We start from the raw sequence: 22,924 nt of genomic DNA, 5'->3' as shown, positions 1-22,924 counted from the left end.
TTTTCTTCTTAAATATTATAAATTACAATGAGAAAAGTACAGTTATTTCAAGGACATTATTCTGTGTGTTACCTAGGGTTGTAAGCTGCCAATCTGCATTTCAGTTAAGGCTCCTTTGTGATAATCAGCTTAAATTCTGTTTACTAAATACAGAGCTACATTGACATGGTTTTTATCATTATGTCTTTAAATTATTAAATTTTTGATGCACATGCTCATATGTTCCTTACCTAAAGTGCCTGTGATTGATAGATCATTTTTACTTTCTGACTTGCAGCTGGTTTGTAAATATTTGAATCACATTATGGGATTGCTAGACAGACTTTCAGGCTTGCTTGGCCTAAGGAAGAAGGAGGTTCATGTTTTGTGCCTTGGGCTGGATAATAGTGGCAAAACAACAATCATTAACAAACTTAAACCTTCAAATGTAAGTATCTTTTTTAGATGCTTTAAGTATTTTCTGCAAGAGAAAGTTAATATGCAGTATTATTTTGTTTGCCATCATTACTTCAGATAATCATGTTATGAAATCCTGTTAACCTTGTAGTACGTTAAAGTAATAAATGTCAGGGTGCCATAATTTGCAGTGTATTTTATGCAGGTATACATTAGTAATACTTGTCTTGATAAATATGTCTTGATAATTATTTAAATTGGAATATTTTCCAAATGTCTTTTTTTCTCTAAAGATTCTCACAGATTTGCAAAGTTTACTCTTAGGTAGCATTGCCTTCTTTTTGGCTCTTTCTTAATAAGCAGAGGGAAAGGTGAATCATTTTTATGGGTTCTATGGATAATTAGACAGTTTACCAGGAGTGTGGTATACCTATCAGTAGTAGTAAACCGAATGACTTTAAGTCATAGAAGTAATAAGTGTATGAAAATATAATTTTAATAACTGTAAAATATATAAAGCTATACATTCAACACATGGTACATAAGTTGAAGTTAGGTTCTGCTACACATAAAGAAAACCCACATAACAGTGGACTAAATAAGTAAGAGGTTTCTTTTTCTGTCACCTAAATAAGTCCGAGGAGGTATTCCAGGGCTGCGGTCAGTTGTGAGATATCCAGGCATCTTCCATCTTTCTGTTATGCTATTCCAAGTGCCTGGTTTTCATCTTCAAGATCTCCACATGGTCACCTTGCTTAACTATTATATCTGTATTCTAAGTCACCAGGAGGAGAAAAGAATAAGCTGAAGGAATAGACCTTCTTCCTAAATAAGCCCTCTTTAAAGAGCTTACCCAGAAGCACCAACTGATGATTCCTAACTTACATTTCATTGGAAACCCCTAACTATAAATAAAGCTGGATTTTTTTAAGTTTATTTATTTATTTTGATAGAGAGAGCGAGAGAGAATGGGGGGAGAGGGAGAGAGAATATTAGACTCCTCACTGTCAGCGCAGAGCCTGTTTTGGGGCTCCATCCCACAAACAGTGAGGTCATGCCCTGAGCCAAAATCAAGAGTCGGCCACTTAACCGACTGAGCAACCCAGGTGCCCCTAAGCTGGATTTTTTTTTTGTTTTAAAGCAAGGCATACTGCTGCTTCCAGGAATAATAAGGATCCTGTAAGTATAGAAGAAGGAGAGAATGGATATTGAATAGACAACTAACATTTACAGTTGTAAATACACTTATTTAGGTAAAAGCCATTAGTGAAAAATGTAGAGTGAAAAAATAGACCTGCATACAGATGGGACAAAAAACAAGCTGGTACTTTTAATGACTAAATGGCAGAGAATGGGAAATATTGCTCCTAAATATAGTAGTTGAAGATGAATTTTATTGTCTTCAAATAATGCTTCAGATTGGGCAGAATAGACAGCCTTACTACTCCATTTTCTTTTGCAACAGCTTTAGTTTTACTTCTGTTTAGTTGGAGATTGCTTTGGAATTACAAAAACACCATTATTTCTTTTTTTCTGGTCATTATTCCCTTCTACATGGATGAGTTTGCCACAGAAAAACAACTAACTGCTGGTGTATCTTCAGGTTGGAGATAGTTTGAGGCAGCCAGGATAAGAAGTCGAAGATGGATTTGGAAGGCAATTTAGTTAATTTAAGGAGTTCGCCACTGAGTTGGGAGTCAGCTCAGGCATACATGCTGAAGTCAGGCAGAGATCAAAAATACCACCTTTGGGGTGCCTGGGTGGCTCAGTCCGTTAAGTGTCCAACTTCAGCTCAGGTCATGATCTCACGGTTCATGAGTTTGAGCCCCACATCAGTCTCTGTGCTTTCAGTGAAGAGCCTGTTGGGAATCTCTCTCTCCCTCTTTCTCTGCCTTTCCCCTGCTTGTATGCACTCTCTCTCTCTCAAAATAAATAAATAAACTTAAAAAAAAATACCAGCTTTATTTAAAAGGTTGATTTTGGAGGGTGAGGTTAGGTCTATTCAGAGGAGTTGCTAACACTCTATTGTATTGAGATTGGCCTCCCAAAATTTCAAGTTTTCCTCCTCAGGGAAAAATCCTACTCTTCTAGGTTTATTGAATGGCTAAGATCAGATGAGAGTGCATGCTTGTGATAAGCATGTGGCTTGTGATAAGCATGAGGAGAGAGAGGAAGAATGAAGAATGATCAGTTCACTTCACAAACTGGGCAAAGGAATAATTCTTTTCCCATGGAGAGGAATAAATTGGTGGAGGGGAGATTGAGAAATAAGGAGTATCATTTAATGAAGTTTTCTCTATATGAAGACAGGAAAAAAGAGATTTTTCCCCAATAAGGCAAAGATCAGGTCAAAAAGCCCACATACGTTGGAGTCTATCTCCTGACTTTGTGATTATATGAAATTTCTTTATCAGTCCTTAAGAGGAACATAAAGCAACCTACCCAGTTGGATGGGGTCCAGAATTGAATTTAAAGAACAGTGAATATATGTTAAAAGTAGAGCCATACCCAACTGTGCCTGGGCCCATAATCAGTACTGTGGATCAGCTATCAGAAGATCCGTATGGGCAAATGCTTAAACTCAGTGACTGGTGACCTGCATTTCTGTGGGTAAAGCTGTCAGCAATAAGCGAACAAGATTATAAGGAAATTTTTTAAGCAAGGGCCTATTCTGTCAGAGGTGTTTACACTTTTCTCCACATCAGAGAATAGCCTCAAAGGTAAATTTTTTTGTTTTGGTAAAACTGATCTCAAATAAGTACAAAATTATTGAAACCAGAGCCACCATTAATAACCACAAAATGGACCAGTCCCCCAATGTCTACTGTACTCACATTGGGAGAAATAACATTAAAAAAACAGAATAGAAATTACAGTCTCTTTTTCCATCCTCCCCAACAGTATAGTAATCTTATGTTCCAAAATATGGTTATTACTGTAGGAAGAATCTTCCTTGGTATGGATGCAAACAGCTTTCTTACCTGAACAAGGATATTCTTTTGAAGACAATGGCTCTTATTTTTTAAATTAGCTATGGATTTTTTTTCATAGTTTCTTTTGTCATTTCTAGGGATTTGGGTCAAAAAGGGAAGGAGACAGCATGTTCAGTCTGGATCTTAAAATAATTTTTTTTTTTTTTTTTTTTTTTTTTTTTTTTTTAGAAAGCACATGAGCAGGGCAGAGGGGCAGAGGGAGAGAGAGAGAAAGAAAAAGAGCAAGAGAGAGAATCAAGCAAGCTCCATGCTCAGCATGGAGCCTGATGCAGAGCTCAATCACACAATCCTGGGATCATGACCTGAGCTGAAATCAAGAGTCGGATGCTCAGCCATCTAAGACACCCAGACACCCCTGTGATCTTCTAATACCCCCATTTCAGACTGGTTTTGTAACCTGTTAACCCTGCCTAACACACCACATTAGTCAGGAAGAGCCCTTCGGAAAACCTGGGTTCACAGCCAGTAACTAAGGTTTTTTAATTAATCTTCCATTGTTTTCCAACATCTCTGTCTCTCTGTTACCTCTGGTGAACTACAAAACTAGCCTAGACTTGCCGTACAGCTATTTTAAGGGGATGATCACCTACTTTCTAACACCACTTCCTGAGATTTAATCTTTAGGCAACTACCCTGTCTCCTTGAATAACTGACCTCTAGATCCTAAGAACATAGTAAGTTGCTTTGCTTTTTTTTTTTTTTTTTTTAATTTGGTGCTAATAGCCAAAAGACCACTTGAAAAAGGCTCCCAATCTCTGTCACACAGGTATAGATAATAACTCTTGTTTCCTCAGTGTCTCTGTACTGAAGAAATCTCTTGTGAGCTTACATCCATTATTAGAAACATTATTTTTAAAAGTTTATTTATTTATTTTGAGAGAGAAAGAGAGACAGCATGCCCACACAAGTTGGGGAGGGGCAGAAAGAGAGAGGGAGATAGAGAATATCCAAGCAGGCTCTGCGCTGTCAGAGCAGAACCTGACACAGGGCTCAATCCCACAAACCACAAGAACATGAACTGAGCTGAAATCAGAAGTCAGACACTTAACCGACTGAGCCTCCCAGGTACCTCTAGAAAGATTATTTTTAATGAATTAAGTGAATTATAGAAATCTACAATGCTCTATCAAGAAACTTCTTGCAAAAAAATTTGCAAATCTTATTTTATAGTAACGTCTCTTTTTTTTGTCTGTGGATAGAAGCAGTTTCTAGGTAACTAGATACTTCCCGGCCCCAAAATGGCTTTAAGCTATCTTAATGCTTATTTATTGTCAATGTATTGAGGTTGCTGGTGTTTTCTAAACTGATGAATGGGGGTGAGGAGGCATTTTAACCTGATCACTGGAGAATCTGGTCTTAGCTGTATTTTCTTAGAGATGCACTCTATAAATATCTTTCTTTTCCAATTCCCAACCACCCCCCCCTTTCCCACATAAATGCCATTATACTACCACATCATCCTGATTTGTATGATTTAAAACAATCTGAAATGTCTTGCATATTTGATTGGTAGCTTGTTTATTAAATGTTTCCTCATAAATTTAAATTCCTTAAGAGCATATATCTCATATTAATCAACACTAAATCCCAAATAATATTGCAAGGTATATAAGTGTACTTTGGGTGAATGGACTGATGGGTTATTTTTCTATTTTCATTTTTGGGCAGGGAATGATGATTGATGGCACCAAGGATATCATGTTTACTAGACCAACCAAATAGAATCCTCTCTCAGAAATCCTGTTCTATTCTTGTTAACATTAGTCTATCCTTGGGCTGTGTCAGATAGACTATTCCACTGAAGTGATAATTCCTATACTCTTTGCTTGCTTTGTACTATTCCCTGAGCAAGTTAGAGAATGACCAAATGTATTTGTTCCTAGATAGAGCAGAGGACGATTAATGTTGGAGATTGTTCTCTAGAAGAAAATGAATCCTACTTGAATCTGGAAGCACCAGCTCACATACCTTGTTTTATCCTAATTAATTTGTGGAATTTCTTCTTTCTAATTATCTTACATCATAACTTTAGAAATGATGGGAAGAAAAGAAAGTTGATTAATTTTATCCCTGTTAATTAAAACAGCAAGTTAAAAGAGAAGATCTGGAAACAAAGAGTTTGTGCAGAAGCTGGGTGATTGTGAAGAGACTAGGCAAATGTTCTAACTACAGTTCAGTGAGGATAGGGCTATTCTTTTGAGGTGTATCTTGTGAGATTTCTTTTTAAAAAAAAAATTTTTTTAATGCTTATTTATTTTTGGGAGAGAGACAGAACACGAGCAGGGGAATGGTGGAGAGAGAGGAGACATAGAGTCCAAAGCAGGCTCCAGGCTCTCAGCTGTCAGCACAGAGCCTGACATGGAGCTCGAACCCACAAACCATGAGATCATGACCTGAGCCGAAGTCGGACACTTAACTGACTGAGCTTCTCAGGCGCCCCTGAGATTTCTTTAAACATTTAACTTCCTTGCTTTTTTATTACTGTTATATTTTTCCTGATAATAATAGCTGATGATTTTATTATAATTGTGATCAAAATCAAAAACCAAAACAGTGGGTTATTTAGGGACAACAAAAATTAGGAAACTCTTTAATCCAAAGTTTGTTTTGCAGTGAAGAAACCCTAAGATCTGAGGCAGGACTCTGAATCGCAGGAAATGAATTCTAACATAAACAGAAAAATATTTTTGGAAGAATATAGGCAGCTCATAAGAAAGAAAAGCTGAATAAACAAACTTCAGAAAAGCAAAACCGGGCATCTCTAGGGACGCCTTTTCACTAGCACATTGCTACTAAGGTGACTAAGCTCCAGTGACTTTTCAGCTTCTGTCTTTGCATTTGAATTTTAAATTTCCAGAAGTAGACTACCAAATTAAATGTAATGGTGTGAGGCAACAGTTTTCTTTCTACTCCTGCTGTTTTCACACAAAAGCAACATGATGAACTAAAGGGTGATCTTTTTAAGTTACACTGTGATTGATTGCATGGAGAAAGTTGGAAAGAGACTGAAATCAGTGACTATAATTATGACATTTGTTGAGTATTTACTATGGGCCTGACACTGTATTGAGTATTTTGCATTCATTAACTAATTTAATTCTCATGATAACTTTACAAGTTAAAGATAATAACAGATTTCACATTTGAGAAAACTAAGGTTTGGAGAAGTTAAATAACTTGTCTAAGATAGCATATTAACAATTAAGAGTAATTACAAGTTTTTTGTAATAAAGCAAAGCAAGAAGTGATAAGTTAGTGAGATAGGACCAATAAAACTTAGGGAATGGTTATATTAAAAAATGTAAAAAAAAAAAAAAAAAAAGCAGTCAGTTCTGAACTCAGGTTCAGAAAATGAGTGGATTTTTTTTTTATTCAAAGGGAGGAATAGTTTTGATGGTGGAACTGTTAGGAGGCATTTGATGACTTACAATTTAAGTCTTTTTTTTTTTAAGTATATTTATTTTGAGAGAAAGAGAGAGAGAGTGGCGGAGGGGCAGAGAGAGAGGAGTGAGAGAGAATCCCAAGCAGGCTTCACACTGCCAGCACGGAGCCTGACATGGGGCTCAATTTCATGAATTGTGAGATCATGACTTGAACCAAAATCAGGAGTCCGATACTCAACCAACTGAGCCACCCAGACACCCCAGTTTAAGGCACTTTAATTGCCAGTTTAAGTCACTTAATTGACTTTCTAACATGTCTCCTGCTGTACTTTTGCCCCCTTGTATCTCTTCACACAGAATTCCCCACCATGACCTTCGAGGCTCTACCTCTCTTTATTACATACAGCTCTCTGCCTTACTCAGTACATTTAATTTTTTTTTTTTCAACGTTTATTTATTTTTGGGACAGAGAGAGACAGAGCATGAACGGGGGAGGGGCAGAGAGAGAGGGAGACACAGAATCGGAAACAGGCTCCAGGCTCTGAGCCATCAGCCCAGAGCCTGACGCGGGGCTCGAACTCACGGACCGCGAGATCGTGACCTGGCTGAAGTCGGACGCTTAACCGACTGCGCCACCCAGGCGCCCCAGTACATTTTAGATATACAGGTCTTATACTTTTCCTCAGTGACAAGTTCCTTCCTGCATTGGGGTCATTGCACTGGCTAATTCCTTTGACTGGAATATTCTTTGCCAAGATCTCGTCATAGCTTTTCTCCTTTTTGATATTTACTCTTGGGTCAGATGTCACCTCCTCAGAGAGGCTCTTCCATGCCCCATACCAACCTCCTCCCCCATTGCCTCCCATCCCCAAATCACCTTTCATTGTACTTATCACTGCCTGAAATCGTGTTCATTTGTAGTTTACTTGGTTATTGCTGTTTACCTTCTTTAGATAATAAGCTCAGTGAGAGCCAGGGCCATGTATATTCACCATCTAGATATGAGAACAGTCCCCTATAGTATATAGAAACTCATTAAGTATGTGGTGAAAGATTACAAAGTCCTGTATGTGAACTCGGAATGACTCATCAAACCGCTTTAAGGCTGTGGTAACTTGCAGCAAGCCACAAAATATGAATTAAGACATACACATTATACAGATTCATATTAGTAAACCTTAAACTTCTGTAAAGCATTCACACGCTATGATCCCACTGTAAAAATTATAATTTTGTTTAATTCTGTCATCTCCTTAGTGAAAAATTTTAGAATTGGATATTGGATATTGGATATTTTTTTTAACCTGAGGAATAATTCATCTTTGGTAATTGCAAATTTCTAAATTTATCTTTTCTCTTAAAGGCTCAATCTCAAGATATAGTTCCAACCATAGGATTCAGCATAGAGAAATTCAAATCGTCCAGGTAATTCACTTTATTATGCTTGTGACTAAGAAGTTTTGGGTGAAAAAGTGATAATATTACATCTACCTCGTCATTCCTTCTACTTTTAGAAAAATTAATTTGTTGTTTCAGAAATCCATAAGTATTAAAATATTTGTACCACTACCTGTGGATTATTTTTCAGAATTTAGAGTTTAGACAAATTCTGATAATCTCTCTAGTAAGGAAAACATTTTTTATATGTTACTTATTGAAAAATATTTATATTCAAAAAATTTATTTTATGGGACTTGTACTTGAAAATTGATTCAAATTGCATATTGCATATCCAAAGGTGGCTTCTTTGAAAAAAATTTAAAATTTTAAATAGAAGTGACACCTTAAGTTAGTAATTTATAAGGTAGTCATTGTTTTGTTTGGTGTTTGATTTTGTTTTGTTTTTATTGTCTTTTTCTGTAGTTTGTCTTTTACAGTGTTTGACATGTCAGGTCAAGGAAGATACAGAAATCTCTGGGAGCACTATTATAAGTAAGTATGTTTATGAATGTTAGTTAACTAGATGATTATATTTTAATAACAAATAACGATTAACAGATAAATCCAAAAGATTACATGGGCTAGGTTGCAATGTTTATTTTTCATATAATTTAAGCACATTTTCTAATTTAAAAAGATACATGATCATACTTTATATTATTTTTCAAAGGCTTCAGGCCCTTCATGACTTTGGTTCTTTGCATATGCTGTTCTCTCTGTTTTTAATGCCCTCTTTTATTTTGTTTAAAGTTAATATAGTCATGCTTTAAGGCTAACTCAAAAGTCACCTCCTCTGTGAAATTTCACCATGTTGCCCATGTATTCTGTCCCCAGCAATCACATAGTACTTTGCCCATTCACACCTCTGTAATCATAATTCTTAGTTCTTAAAGTCCTGTACCATACCTGCCTCCATAGTGAGAGTATGAATTCCTCAAGAGCAGGGATTATTTCTTATTAAGGTTTTTTCTTCAAGGCCAAGTATGATGCTGGACATATACATCAGTACATATTTATTGAATAAATTTAGTTAAAATAATAGTACTAACAGTTGATCCATTTTTCTATAACCAATTCTAAACAAGATATTTTTCAGCATATGCACATCAAGTGCTCACTAATCACTGCAGATTAAGAACTATCAAGTTACTAGGATCCAAATGTATTATATCCTCTCAAGATTTGCATGTGGTATTAAAATGAATTCATTAACTTCTAATATTGCTAGGACTCCTTCATATATAAGCAATGTAAATTACTTTTGGAGTCTGAAACTTATAATCAGTATTGTTTGATTAAATGCCCTTTTGTCATTATGAACTCTTGTTTTCAATGGTTATGACATGACTGCCAGATCTGATTTTAATTTTTTTTATTCTTTACTGCAAATGTGCGATAAAAAAATACATAGAAAATAGTACTTTAAAAAAAGGAAATGTTTCTTTTTTTTTTTTTAGTTTATTAATTTATTTTGAGAGACAGAGAAGCATGAGTGGGGTAGGGGCAGAGAGAGGGAGAGAGAAAATCCCAAGCAGGCTCTGCACTGTCACCACAGAGCTTGATGTGGGGCTTGACCTCATGAACCGTGTCATCATGACCTGAGCCCAAAACCAAATGTCGGATGCTTAACTTACTGAACCACCCAGACACTCCAAAAGGAAATGTTTCTTATTTTAATTCCTTTTTCTTCAAAATCTTTTTGGAAGAAGTTAATTAATTATGAACACTATAGATAAATTGTAGGTTGAAAAGTGAATATGGTTACTATGGAGAAGTTTATAATAATAGTAAATTTATATCTTGTATCTCTATATTTTTCTAATTATGAAAGAACAAATTCATTTTAATCTGTTAGACTGAAAGAGGTTAAAAAGATTAAGTGTACTGTTGGCAAAACAAGTCATTCTTATGGTGGGAATGTAACATCTTTTTCAGGGAGATTTACCAGTATCTGTTAAAATGAAAAATGTTCATGCTCTCCAGCCATCATTTTACTGCTTGAAAAGTATCCTATGACTAACACTGGTGGGCAAAGATATACACTGAAAATTGTGTGTTGAACCCTGTTTATAATGACATATCTCAATTATAAAAAGAAAAATAGTATTCTTAATAAAAATATGTGCTTAGTATATATAGAGAAGAAAAAAAATAGGTGGAATGTACACCTAACCATTAATAGCATTTGTTTTGGGAACAACAAGATTATAAGGGAAGTTTACTTTGTCACTTATATGATTCTATCATATTAATTATTATATAATTTTTGCATCTTATCGTTATAATATGAAAAAGTAATAAAATATAAAATATAAGGAGTGCACTTTTTTTAATATTTGAAAAATATAGAAGAGAATATAAAAAAGTTGTTTTCCATAAATCTCACTACTAATAAATTTGCTATTGTTAATCTTTTTTGTATATTTCTTCTTTTTTAAAATATAAAATACACACTTTACATAATTGAGAAAGGAACATTATAAATTGCCATATATAGTTTTTTATCCTGCTTTTTCAGTTAACATTCATGATAAGAATAAATCAGGAAAAACATACAAAGAATATAACTAATGCATGGCTACCTGTTATTTTTTCATATGCCTATGTCTATTTTTTGGTCATTTTTCTATTTTTGGACATAAAGGTTTTTCTCAGTTTTTGAAGATTATAAACAGCCCTTCAGTTAACACATCTTTCTGCATAAATCTTTGTCATAGTCCATGTTTCCTCAGAATAAATTTCAGAAATAAAATTACTGGTTCAAAGTGATTGAACATTTTTAAAGCTCTTGGTAGATCTTTCCAGTCATATCAATTTCTTTGGCTACTACTAATAAATGACTGGCGATAATCTGTATTCATTTTTTTTAATGGTAGAAGAAATAGAACTAGAAAGTTGTTTTATTTTTATATTCGTGTGATTACTAATGACATTGAACTTTAAAATAATAACTCACTACTAGAATAAGTGATTCATAAAAGTATAAATGTCCAGTAAATATATGAAAAAATATCGAACTTCACTAGCAATTAATGAAATACAATGTTAATATGCTTTTAAAATGGCAAAAATGGGGGGCGCCTGGGTGGCTCAGTCGGTTGAGCGTCCGACTTCGCTCAGGTCACGATCTCACGGTCTGTGAGTTCGAGCCCCACATCAGGCTCTGTGCTTACAGCTCAGAGCCTGGAGCCTGCTTCAGATTCTGTGTCTCCCTCTCTCTCTGGCCCTCCCCCCATTCATGCTCTGTCTCTCTCTGTCTCAAAGATAAATAAATGTTAAAAAAAAAAAAATGGCAAAAATGGAAAACTGTTAAGAAGCCATACAGGAAAGGGGTGGGAAAAGTACTGATATTAGTATAAGTATGATGTTGATAAAGCATGTCTGGAATACAATTTGTCAGTGTTTATCTAAAACTTTTAATTTTGTATATATTCCTAGAAATTTTAGTCCTAAGAACAAATCTTAAAGTATCAAAAAATTTAAAAATTGTATTTAGGAGGATGTTTATTCCAAACTTTTTCATAATCATGAAAATTAAGAATAATCTCTAAGTCCAACAATAGAAGTTTGGCACAGTATTTGATGACACCATGCAATGAAAGGGTCAGAGGGAATCAGTGACTTTTTTTTAAGGGCCATTGAGATCTATAGGTGAACCCTTAAGCCAGTTCAGTAGCTGGTTATCAGTAGATGGTTATCAGTTAAAAAAAAATCAAATTGAATAAAATCAAAGCTATTTGTAATTATTTCCAAAAACTTATTTCAAATATAGTTATGTATACTTATGTGTCCTGTTAATCTAAAATGTATTCATCACTATGGTTAAGGTAAAAAAATACTGGTATAGTGTTTAATGTTTCATACAAAGGTAACTCAAATAAGAGGCGCCTGGATGGCTCAGTCAGTTAAGTGTCCAACTCTTGATTTTGGCTCAGGTCATGATCTCATGGTTTGTGAGTTTGAGCCCCGCATCAGACTCTGCACTGATGTGTGGAGCGTGTTTGGGATTCTCTCCCTCTCATTCTGTGCCTCCCCTGTTCATGCTCTTTCTCTCTCTCTCAAAATTAAAAAAGCTCAAACCATACTGCAGAAAAAGATCACGGAAATGTTTATATATCAGAAAGTCAGGATGTAAAACAGCAAGATTCCATTTAAATACAAATGTAGATATTCATATGTGAGTATACACAAAGAAAATGTCAAAAATGATTTACGCCAAAGTATTAATAATGATTGTATCTATGTAATAGAATTATGATTTTACTTGTAATTTTTTAAAATTATGAAATAACAAGTCATTAAATTTACCATATTATCAACCAACTGAGAACAAATTACTTTACATAAAATATGACTAATGATAATATATTAATCACTCATATAAACTAATAAATAAAGAGATAATACACAGGTTAGGAAATGCAGATGAATACTAAATATGGAAAAATGTATGAGTTTATCGTTAATTTTTCTCATTTTTTATATTACACAGAGAAGGACAAGCCATTATTTTTGTCATTGATAGTAGTGATAGATTAAGAATGGTTGTGGCCAAAGAAGAACTTGATACTCTTCTGAATCATCCAGGTATGTTTGTGTGTTTGTGGCATCTGTGCTTGAGGGTCTGTTTACATGAGATGTTTTGTTCTTTAGTGTTGGCAGAAAGTGTTACTTGTGTTATGTAATTATCTCTATTTTAGAATTTTTGAATTTTTTATTGAAATATAATCAATACAGTTTTATATTAGTTTCAGGTGTACAATACAATGATTCAACAATTCTAACAGTAATGAGTATATTACTCCCCTTTATTTTCAATTTTAAAATATAGTAATTATGCAGAACTCATATCTTTACCTGTAGCACATTATATATGTTTTTTTTTATTTTTTTAAATTTTCACGTGTTTTATTTTTGCATGTACTTTTTAAAATTTTTATTTAAATCCAAGTCAGTTAACATATAATGTGATAATGGTTTCAGGAGTAGAATTTCGTGTTTCATCACTTACATATAACACCCAACGCTCACCCAACAAGTGCCTTCCTTAATGCCCATCACTGTTTGGCCCATCTGCCACCCAAAGCCCCTCCAGCAACCCTCAGCTTGTTCTTTATTTAACAGTCTCTTCTGGCTTGCCTGCTTGTCTGTTTTTATCTTATTTTTCCTTCTTTTCCCCTATGTTCATCTGTTTTGTTCCTTAAATTCAACATATGGGTAAAATTATATGGTATTTACCTTTCTCTGACTTATTTCACTTAGCATAATACATTCTACTTACATGTTGTTGGAAATGACAAGATTTCATTCTTTTTGGTTGCTGAGTAATACTCCATTGTGTATGTGTGTATATATATATATGTGTATATGTATATGTGTGTGTGTGTATATATATATATACATATATATACACACACACACACACCACATCTTCTTTATCCATTTGTCAGTCAGTGGACATTTGGGATCTTTCCATAATTGGGCTATTGTTGATAGCGCTGCTATAAACATTGGGGTGCATGTGCCAATTTGAATCAGCATTTTTGTATCCTATGGATAAATACCTAGAAGTGCAATTGCTGGGTCATAGGGTAGTTCTATTTTCAATTTTTTGAGGAATCTCCATACTGTTTTCCAGAGTGGCTGCACCAGTTTGCATTCCTACCAGCAGTGCAAAAGGGTTCCTCTTTCTCCACATCCTCACCAAAATCTGTTGTTTCCTCAGTTGTTAGCTTTACCCTTTCTGATAGGTTTGAAGTTTGTATCTCATTGTTGTTTTGATTTATATTTCTCTTATGATGAGTGATGTTGAGCATCTTTTCATGTGTTTGTTAGCTATCTGGATGTCTTCTTTGGGAAAGTGTCTGTTCATGTCTTTTATTCATTTCTTCACTGGATTGTTTGTTTTTTGGGTGTTGAGTTTGATAAGTTCTTTGTAGATTTTGGATACTAACCCTTTATCTGATATGTCATTTGCAAATATCTTCTCCCTGGTTGCCTTTTAGTTTTGTTGATTTTTTCCTTTGCTGTGCAGAAGCTTTTTATCTTGATGTTCATGTTTGCTTTTGTTTCCCTTGCCTCCAGAGACATGTCTAGTAAGAAGCTGCTGAGATCAAGGTCAAAGAGGTTGCTGTCTGTGTTCTTCTCTAGGATTTTGATGGTTTCTTGTCTTACATTTAGGTCTTTTATCCATTTTGAGGTTATTTTTGTGTATGGTATAAGAAAGTAGTCTAGGTTCATTCTTCTGCACATTGCTGTCCAGTTTTCCCAACACCATTTGCTGCCTTTATTCCCTTGGATATTCTTTCCTGCTTTGTTGAAGATGAGTTGGCCATATGTTTATGGGTCCATTTCTGGGTTCTCTGTTCTGTTCCATTAATCTATATGTCTACTTTTGTGCCAGTACCATACTGTCTTGATTACAGCTTTGTAATACAGCTTGAAGTCCAGAATTGTGATGCTTCCGGGTTTGGTTTTCTTTTTCAGAATTGCCATGGCTATTCAGGGTCTTTTCTGGTTCCATACAAATTTTAGAATTGTTTGTTCTAGCTCTGTGAAGAATGAAATTTCAAAGGTTTTGCAGTGTTTTCCAGGTTGCCCCAAAATAAGAATACCCTTTTTTTTGGTTGCATAAAAAGAATAGGTGTCAGTAGCCAAAAATATAAATCAATAAAGAAGAAAGGAGGAAGTAAAAATCCATGTATTTCAACATGTATTTAAAATTATTTTGGTTATGGGGTGCCTAGGTGGCTCAATCGGTTAATGGCCAACTCAATTTTGGGTCAGGTCATGATCTCACGGTTTGGGAGTTCAAGCCCTGCGTGGAGCTCTGCACTTACAGCGAGGAGCCTGCTTCGGATCTTTCTCCGTCTCTTTGTCATTCCCCCACTTGCAAGCACATGCTCGCTCTTTCTCTCTCTCTCACTCTCTCTCTCTCTCTCAAAAATAAACATTAAAAATAATAAAATAAACAATAAAAATTATTTTGGTTGCCATTTTTTCATACATGTATGTATATATAGGTATGTGCAATCACAGCATTTCATATATATTTATTCTGAGAAATATTTTGAAATAGATCTTTTACGTTTTTAAACTCTAACTGCCAGCCCTCTATCCCCTTTTAAGATACCAGTATTAACAATTTGGTATTTTTTTTTCTCATTGTTATTTATTAAAATCAGATCATATTCTCTATACTCTTCTGATCTGTCTATTCTCAGATAACACTGAATGATGGAAATCCTTTCAAGTCAAATTGCATATATGTAATTAGTCTTTTTAACGGTGCCTAATATGCCATACTATGAGTGTACCACATTTATTCTGTCATTTACCAATTGATGGATATTCTTTCTTTTTCTCCACAGTACAATTCTCCAGTAAGTATTGTGGAACTCTGCATTAATAGCTTTACTCCTGCAAAAAGATTTTAAGTGGTCTTTGTGCTATGACTTTTAGGAAGAGGTGGTGGTTTAAAAGAAGTGTAGATTTATTAGGAATAGAATGGGAAGAGTGTGGGGCTTTCTAATAATTCTTCCTGCTCAACAGCAATCACTGGTATTTTTATCAGACAACCTAAGCTTATTCAAATATTTGGGGTAATAATTATCTAGCTCGTACTTTTTATGTGACTTTTTCACTTTTAAAAACTTAGCAATCTTTTATCTGGGTTATCTGCTTTTCTCCATTGTATATTCTTGCCTCCTTTGTTGTAGATGAATTGACTATATAAGCATGGATTTATTTCTGGACTCTATTCTATTTCATTGATCTATGTATCTATTTTTCTTTTACCAGTATGATACTGTTTTGATTACTGTAGCTTTGTAGTATAGCTTCAAATCTGGGATTGTGATACTTCCAGATTAGTTCTTCTTTCTCAAGATTGCCTTGGCTATTTGGGACCTTTTGTGGTTCCATACAAATTTTAGGATTATTTGTTCTATTTCAGTGAATAATACTATTGGTATTTTGATGGGGATTGCATTAAATCTGTAGATTGCTTTGGGTAGAGTGGACATTTTAACAATATTAATTCTATCCATGATCATAGTATATCTTTCCATTTGTTTGTGTTGTCTTCAGTTTCTTTCATCAGAGTCTTACAGATTTCAAAGTATAAGTTTCACCTCCTTGGTTAAGGATTTTGTATATTAAAATGCAATATGTGTTACAGATTTTTGTGTATATGTATAACAAATATATAGCAAAATTTTGTATATTAATTTGCCTCCTGCAACTTTATTGAATTCATTTATTGGTTTCCAACAGTTTTTGATGGAGCTTTTGGGTTTACCATATATAGTATGTCATTTGCAAATAGTTAGTGACAGTTTAACTTTTCCCTGCCAGTTTGGATACCTTTTATTTCTTTTTGTTGTCTAATTGCTGTGGCTAGGACTCACAATACTATGCTGAATCAAAGTGGCAAGAGTAGGCATCTCATTGTCTTGTTTTTAATTTTAAAGGAAAGATGTTCAGTTTTTCACCATTGAATATGATATTAGCTGTGGGTTTTTCATGTGACCTTAGTATGTTTAGGTGTTCTCCCTCTAAACCCACTTTGTTGAGGGTTTTTATCATAAATGGATGTTGTATTTTATCAAATGCTTTTCTCCATCTATTAAGATGATCATATGGTTTGTATCCTTCATTTTGTTAATGAGGTATATCACACTGATTTATTTGCTAATATTAAAACATCCTTGTGTCCTTGGAATAAACCCAACTGGATTATGGTGTATTATCCTTTGTTGAGTTTGATTGTCTACATTTTCTTGAGGATTTTTGCCTCTGTGTTCATCAAAGATAGTGGCCTGTAATTTTTTTTTTAGAGTGTCTTTCTCTGGTTTGGGTATTAGAATAATGCTGGCCTTATAGCATGAATTTGGAAGGTTTCCTTCCTCTTCTACTATTTGGAATAGTTTGAGAAGGATAGATATTAATTCTTCTTTAAATGTTGATAGAATTCACCTGTGAAGCCCATTGGTCTCGGACTTTTGTTTATTGGTAGTCTTTTGATTTTTTTTTTATTCAGTTTTGTTAACAAGCAATCAATCTGTTCAGATTTTCTATTTCTTCCTGATTCAGTCTGGAAAGATTATATGTTTATAGGAAATTAATCCATTTATTCCAGGTTGTCTAATTTGTTGGCATATGATTTTTCATAGCAGTCTCATAATCCTTGACATTTTTGTGGTGTCTGTTCTTCTCTAATTTCTGATTGTACTTATTTGGGTCCTTTCTGTCTTTTTGTCTCTTGATGAGTTTGGCTAAAGATTTATCAGTTTTGTTTATCTTGGTTTCATGATCTTTTGTGTTGGTTTTTTAGTCTCTATTTCATTTATTTCTACCCAGAACTTTATTTCCTCCTTCTAGTAACTTTGGGCTTTGTTTGTTGTTCTTTTTCTATTTCTTTTAGATAAAGGATCAGATTGTTTGAGATTTTTTGTTTGTTTCTTGATGTAGGCCTGTATTGCTATAAACTTACCTCGTTTTCTCGTTTCATACCATTGTGGTCATAAAAGATATAATATGAGTATTCTTAAGTTTATTGAGACTTATTTTGTGACCTAACATGTTCTGTTTTGGAGAATATTCCAGGTCTACTTGAAAAAAATGTGTATTCTGCTGTTTGAGGATGGAATATTCTGTATATATCTGTTAAATCCATCTGTTTAATGTGTTGTTCAGTGCCACTGAACAAAGTTCCTTATTGGCTTTCTGTCTAAATGATCTTTCCATTGATGTAAATGGGATCTTAAAGTCCCCTACTATTATTATATTACTGTCAATTTCTCCCCTTTATATTTATTAATATTTACTTTGTATATTTAGATGCTTCTGTGTTGGGTGCATAGATATTTACACTTGTTATATCCTCTTATTGGATTGATTTCTTTATCTTATTTATTGCTTTTCTATGTATTTTTTTTATAATCTTTGGTTTAATATCTATTTTATCTGGGGCCACCTGGCTGCCTCTGTGAGTAAAGTATGCAACTCTTGATCTAATGGTTATGAGTTCAGACTGTACACCCACGTTGGGTATAGAGATTACTTCAAGATAAAAAATATTTAAAAAATGAAAAATGAAAATAAATAAAATAATATTTATTTTGTCTGACATAAGCACTGCTACCCCAGCTTTCTTTTGCTTCTATTTGCATGGGAAATCTTTTTCCATGCCCTCATTTTCGGTTTGTATGTGTCTTTAGATTCTGAAGTAATCTCTTGTAGGCAGTGTATAGATGGGTCTTGTTTTTTTTTTATCCATTCAGTCACCCTGTATATGAACTTTTTAAAATTGATGTATAAGTTGTATATAGTCAAATGCTTAGATCTTGATTATATAGTTCACTAATTTTGACTAATGCATACACTCATGTAACTACACTGCCTATCAAGAAACGTTTTCATCACCCCAGTAAGTTCTTTCACCCTCCTTCCCAGTCAATACTCCTCACTTCATACCAGAGAACTTCTAATCTGATTTCTGTCACCAGATTAATTTTGTCTATTCTACAGTTTCATGTAAATGGGGGAGGGGGAGCACATACATTTTTGTGCGTAAGTTTTTTTATTTGGCATAATGGTGTGGAGAATCATCTATATTGTTTTATATATCACTTGTTTATTCCTTTTTATTGCTATGTAACATTCTGTTGTGTAAATATCCAACAGTTTGTTTATCCAGTATCCTGTTGATTGACATCTAGACTGTTTCTAGGTTAGGGCTATTATGAATAAATCCGATATGAACATTCTTATAAAAGACTTTTGTAGACATGTTTTCATTTCTCTTTGAAAAATTCCTAGGAATGATACTGCTGAGTCATAGGATAGACATATGGGTCATATTTAAAGTAACTGCCCCTTGATTTTTCAAAGTGGTCATACTATTTTACATTCTTAACAACATATATGAGAGTTCCAGTTTCTTTACATCCTCTCCAATGATTGATGTTATAATATATTTTTTTCACTTTAGCCTTTCAACGAGGTGTGTAATAGGATCTCATTTGCTTTTAATTTCTATTTTACTGATGATTAAAAATGTTGATCGGGGCGCCTGGGTGGCTCTGTCGGTTAAGCGTCTGACTTCAGCTCAGGTCATGATCTCGCGGTCCGTGAGTTTGAGCCCTGCGTCGGGCTCTGTGCTGACAGCTCAGAGCCTGGAGACTGTTTCAGATTCTGTGTCTCCCTCTCTCTGACCCTCCCCCATTCATGCTGTGTCTCTCTCTGTCTCAAAAATAAATAAACGTTAAAAAAAAATTTTTTTAATAAAAAAAAATGTTGATCACTTTTGCATATTTTATTAACCATTCTTGTACATTCTCTTGTAAAATGTCTTTTTAAAAATATTTATTTATTTTGATAGAGAGTGTGTGCAAGTAGGGGAGGGGCAGAGAGAGAGGGAGAGAGAATCCCAAGCAGGCTCCACACTGTCAGCGCAGAGCCCAGTGTGGGGCTTGATCTTACGAACCATGAGATCATGACCTGAGCTGAAATCAAGAGCCTGATGCTTAACTGACTGAGTCACCCATGCACCCCTCTCTTGTAAAATGTCTTTTTAAATCTTTTGCCCATGTGTTTAATTTGGTTGTTTGTCTTATTATTGAATTTTAACATTTCTTTATAAATTCTAAATAGAATACCTTTGTCAAATATATGTGTTTTGAAGATTTCTTACCAGTCTGTGGCTCACCTGTTTATTTTTTTCACATTAATTTTTTTTAAGTTTATCTAGAGGTGGGGGACAGAGAGAGAGGAAGAGAGAGAGAATCCTGAGCAAGCTCTACACTGCCAGCACAGAGCCCAATGCAGGGCCAGTTTCACACTGTGAGATCAGGACCTGAGCCAAAATCAATCAAGAGTTGGACACTCAACCAACTAAGCCACCCAGGTGTCCCATTTTCACAGTATCTTTTAATGAACATATTTATCTAATTTTGGTGAAGTCTAATTTATCAATTTTTTCAATTTTTATTTTTAATTTCAATTTTAGTTAACATACAGTACAATATTGGTTTCAGGAGTAGAATTCAGTGATTCATCACTTATATTCAACACCCAGTGCTCATCACAAGTGCCTTTCTTAATACCCATCACCCATCTAGCCTATCTCCCACTCACCTCCCTCCATCAACCTTCATTTTTTCCTTTTAATGCAAGCTTTTTATGTCCTCTCTAAGAAATCTGTGCCTACTGCCTTAAGATTACTAACATGTTCTCCTATGCTTTCTTCTAGTAGCTTCATAGTTTTTGTTTTTATATTTAGGCCTGAGACCCATCTTGAATTAATTTTTGCATTTTTTTTACAGATATCCAATTACCCCAAAATACATTTGTTGGGGAAAAATTTTTTTCGCTGAATTACTTGTCAAAATCATTTGACTTTCGTGCTTATTGAATATAATTTGTGTATATGTGTGTGTCTGTTTCTGGACTCTGTATTCTGTTCCCCTGATCCCTTTTATGTACTTTTGCATTGTCTTTATTACCATAGATGTATAATAAATCTTGAAGTCAGGATAAATCCTCTAATCCTGGTCTACTTCTTCAAAATGATTTTAGTAGTTTTAGGTGTTCTATATTTTTAAATAATGTTTAAAATCAGCTTATTAATTTTGTAAAACTGTGCTGGGATTTTATTTTGATCATATTTGGAGATAGTTGAGATCTTAACATTAGACTTAACATTGAATGTTCCAACTCATGGATATGGTATGTCACTTCATGTATTTATCCTTTTCTCAATTTGTCTATCTTTTATAGTTTTCTATGTAGGTCTTACATATCATTCATTCAACTTAACCATAAGTTTTTTTTTTTTTATATTTTCAAAGCTATTGTAAATAGTTTGTTTTATTTCATATTCTAATGGTTCATTGCTAGTATGTGAAAATATTGATTTATATTATGGGAGGTCGTTAAATATACTGATTCTAGTAATTTTTCTCTAGATTTCTTAGAATTTTCTATGTATGAAGTTAACAACAAAAATTCTTCTTCCTTTTTAGTCTTTATGTCTTTTATTCCTTTTCTTGTCTTATTGCACTGGCTAGGACCTTCAGTACAATGTTGAATAGAAATGGTTGTCTTGGGGCGCCTGGGTGGCTCAGTTGGTTGAGCATCCGACTTCAGCTCAGGTCATGACCTCGTGGTTCATGAGTTCAGCCCCGCGTCAGGCTCTGTGCTGACAGCTCAGAGCTGTCAGCACAGCTCTGTGCAAGATTGTGTGTCTTGCTCTCTCCCTGCTCCTCCTCTGCTCATGTTCTGTCTCTCTGTGTCTCAAAAATAAATAAAACACTAAAAAAAATATTAAAAAAAAAAAAAAAGAAATGGTTAAGTCTTACCTTTTTCCTACTTTCTTCCTGCCCTAAATCCTGGTACTTGCCACTCTTCCTTACTAATAAATGCCCTTTGTGACTCCCCCCCGCCCCAAATAGGGCACTTTCACCTGCATTAAAAACCTGGTCAGGTGGATATCCTTTTTCCTCAATGATTTCCTTAATGGCATCTGGAGACTGTCTGCTACCTTTTGGTTGGCAGAAGCTACTTCTCCTGTTATCTTGATAACTTTTTAAGCCAAATCTCTTTCTTTTTCTTTTTTTTTTTTTTTCAACATTTATTTATTTTTGGAACAGAGAGAGACAGAGCATGAACGGGGGAGGGGCAGAGAGAGAGGGAGACACAGAATCGGAAACAGGCTCCAGGCTCTGAGCCATCAGCCCAGAGCCCGACGCGGGGCTCGAACTCACGGACCGCGAGATCGTGACCTGGCTGAAGTCGGACGCTTAACCGACTGCGCCACCCAGGCGCCCCAAGCCAAATCTCTTTCTAAAATTATCAGGGCATCTTTTATTTTAAAAAAAATTTTTAATGTTTTTATTTATTTTTGACAGAGAGAGATAGGAAGAGAGAGAGAGAGCGAGAGAGAGAGCAAGCATGAGTGGGGGAGGGGCAGAGAGAGAGGGAGACACAGAATTTGAAGCAGGCTCCAGGCTCCAAGCTGTCAGCACAGAGCCTGACGCAGGGCTTGAACTCATGGACTGCAAGATCATGACCTCAGCCGAAGTCAGACACTCAACCAACTGAGCCACCCAGGAGCCCCATCAGACTATCTTTTATTAGCACTAAATCCTCCACTTTCCTTTTGCTTTATGTTCACATAATAACTTCACTTTTTCTTGTATCATGTTAGAGTCTATAGGGATGCCTTTCTTATAGCAATCCTGCACTCACATAAAAGCTACATTTTCAATACAAGATGAAAAGGTATTTCATGAAATGTGCAAGGTTTTCATGCCTGCTGGCATAACTGCAGCAATGGCTTCATGAATTTCCTTTTCTTTTTTTTTTTATGTTGGTCCTTATACTGGAATCATTTACCTTGAAATGTCAGGCATCCACAGATTCAGACCTCAATCTATGGTACATATCAAGCAATTCAACTTTTTCTTGTAACGTCATAACTTTTCTTTGCTTCTTTCACTTCCAGGATGACTGGTGGGACTTTGTATGGGTGCCATTTAACTCAAGGTTTACAGTATTGCACAAACTAAGGTGAAAAAATATGTGAGAACTGTAAGAGATAACTTTTACTGTGATACACGATTTACTGGAGAGAAGAATTCACATAGAGATGATTAGGGTCAAATAGCATTTTAAACAGATACTTTCAACACTTAAGCTCACTGCAATAGG

At 34.8% G+C, this 22,924-nt stretch overlaps 1 protein-coding gene across 1 annotated transcript in view; it reads left to right on the top strand.

Moving 5' to 3' along the window:
- The window catches only part of ARL6 (ARF like GTPase 6), a 40,927-nt gene that overhangs the window by 2,796 nt on the left and 15,207 nt on the right, over nt 1–22,924 (top strand). Inside the window, exons 2-5 of the mRNA XM_025913373.2 lie at nt 278–427; nt 8,136–8,197; nt 8,636–8,704; nt 12,705–12,799. Coding sequence (XP_025769158.1) covers nt 305–427; nt 8,136–8,197; nt 8,636–8,704; nt 12,705–12,799 — 349 coding nt within the window. The 5' untranslated portion in view covers nt 278–304. The remainder of the gene's footprint in view (nt 1–277; nt 428–8,135; nt 8,198–8,635; nt 8,705–12,704; nt 12,800–22,924) is intronic.

The sequence above is a fragment of the Puma concolor genome, chromosome C2 (assembly GCF_028749965.1).
Source record: "Puma concolor isolate L17-30 chromosome C2, mPumCon1.1.hap2, whole genome shotgun sequence".
Taxonomy (NCBI): domain Eukaryota; kingdom Metazoa; phylum Chordata; class Mammalia; order Carnivora; family Felidae; genus Puma; species Puma concolor.
Note: the sequence above shows the minus strand (reverse complement) of the source record. Positions and strands in the feature narration are given on the sequence as shown.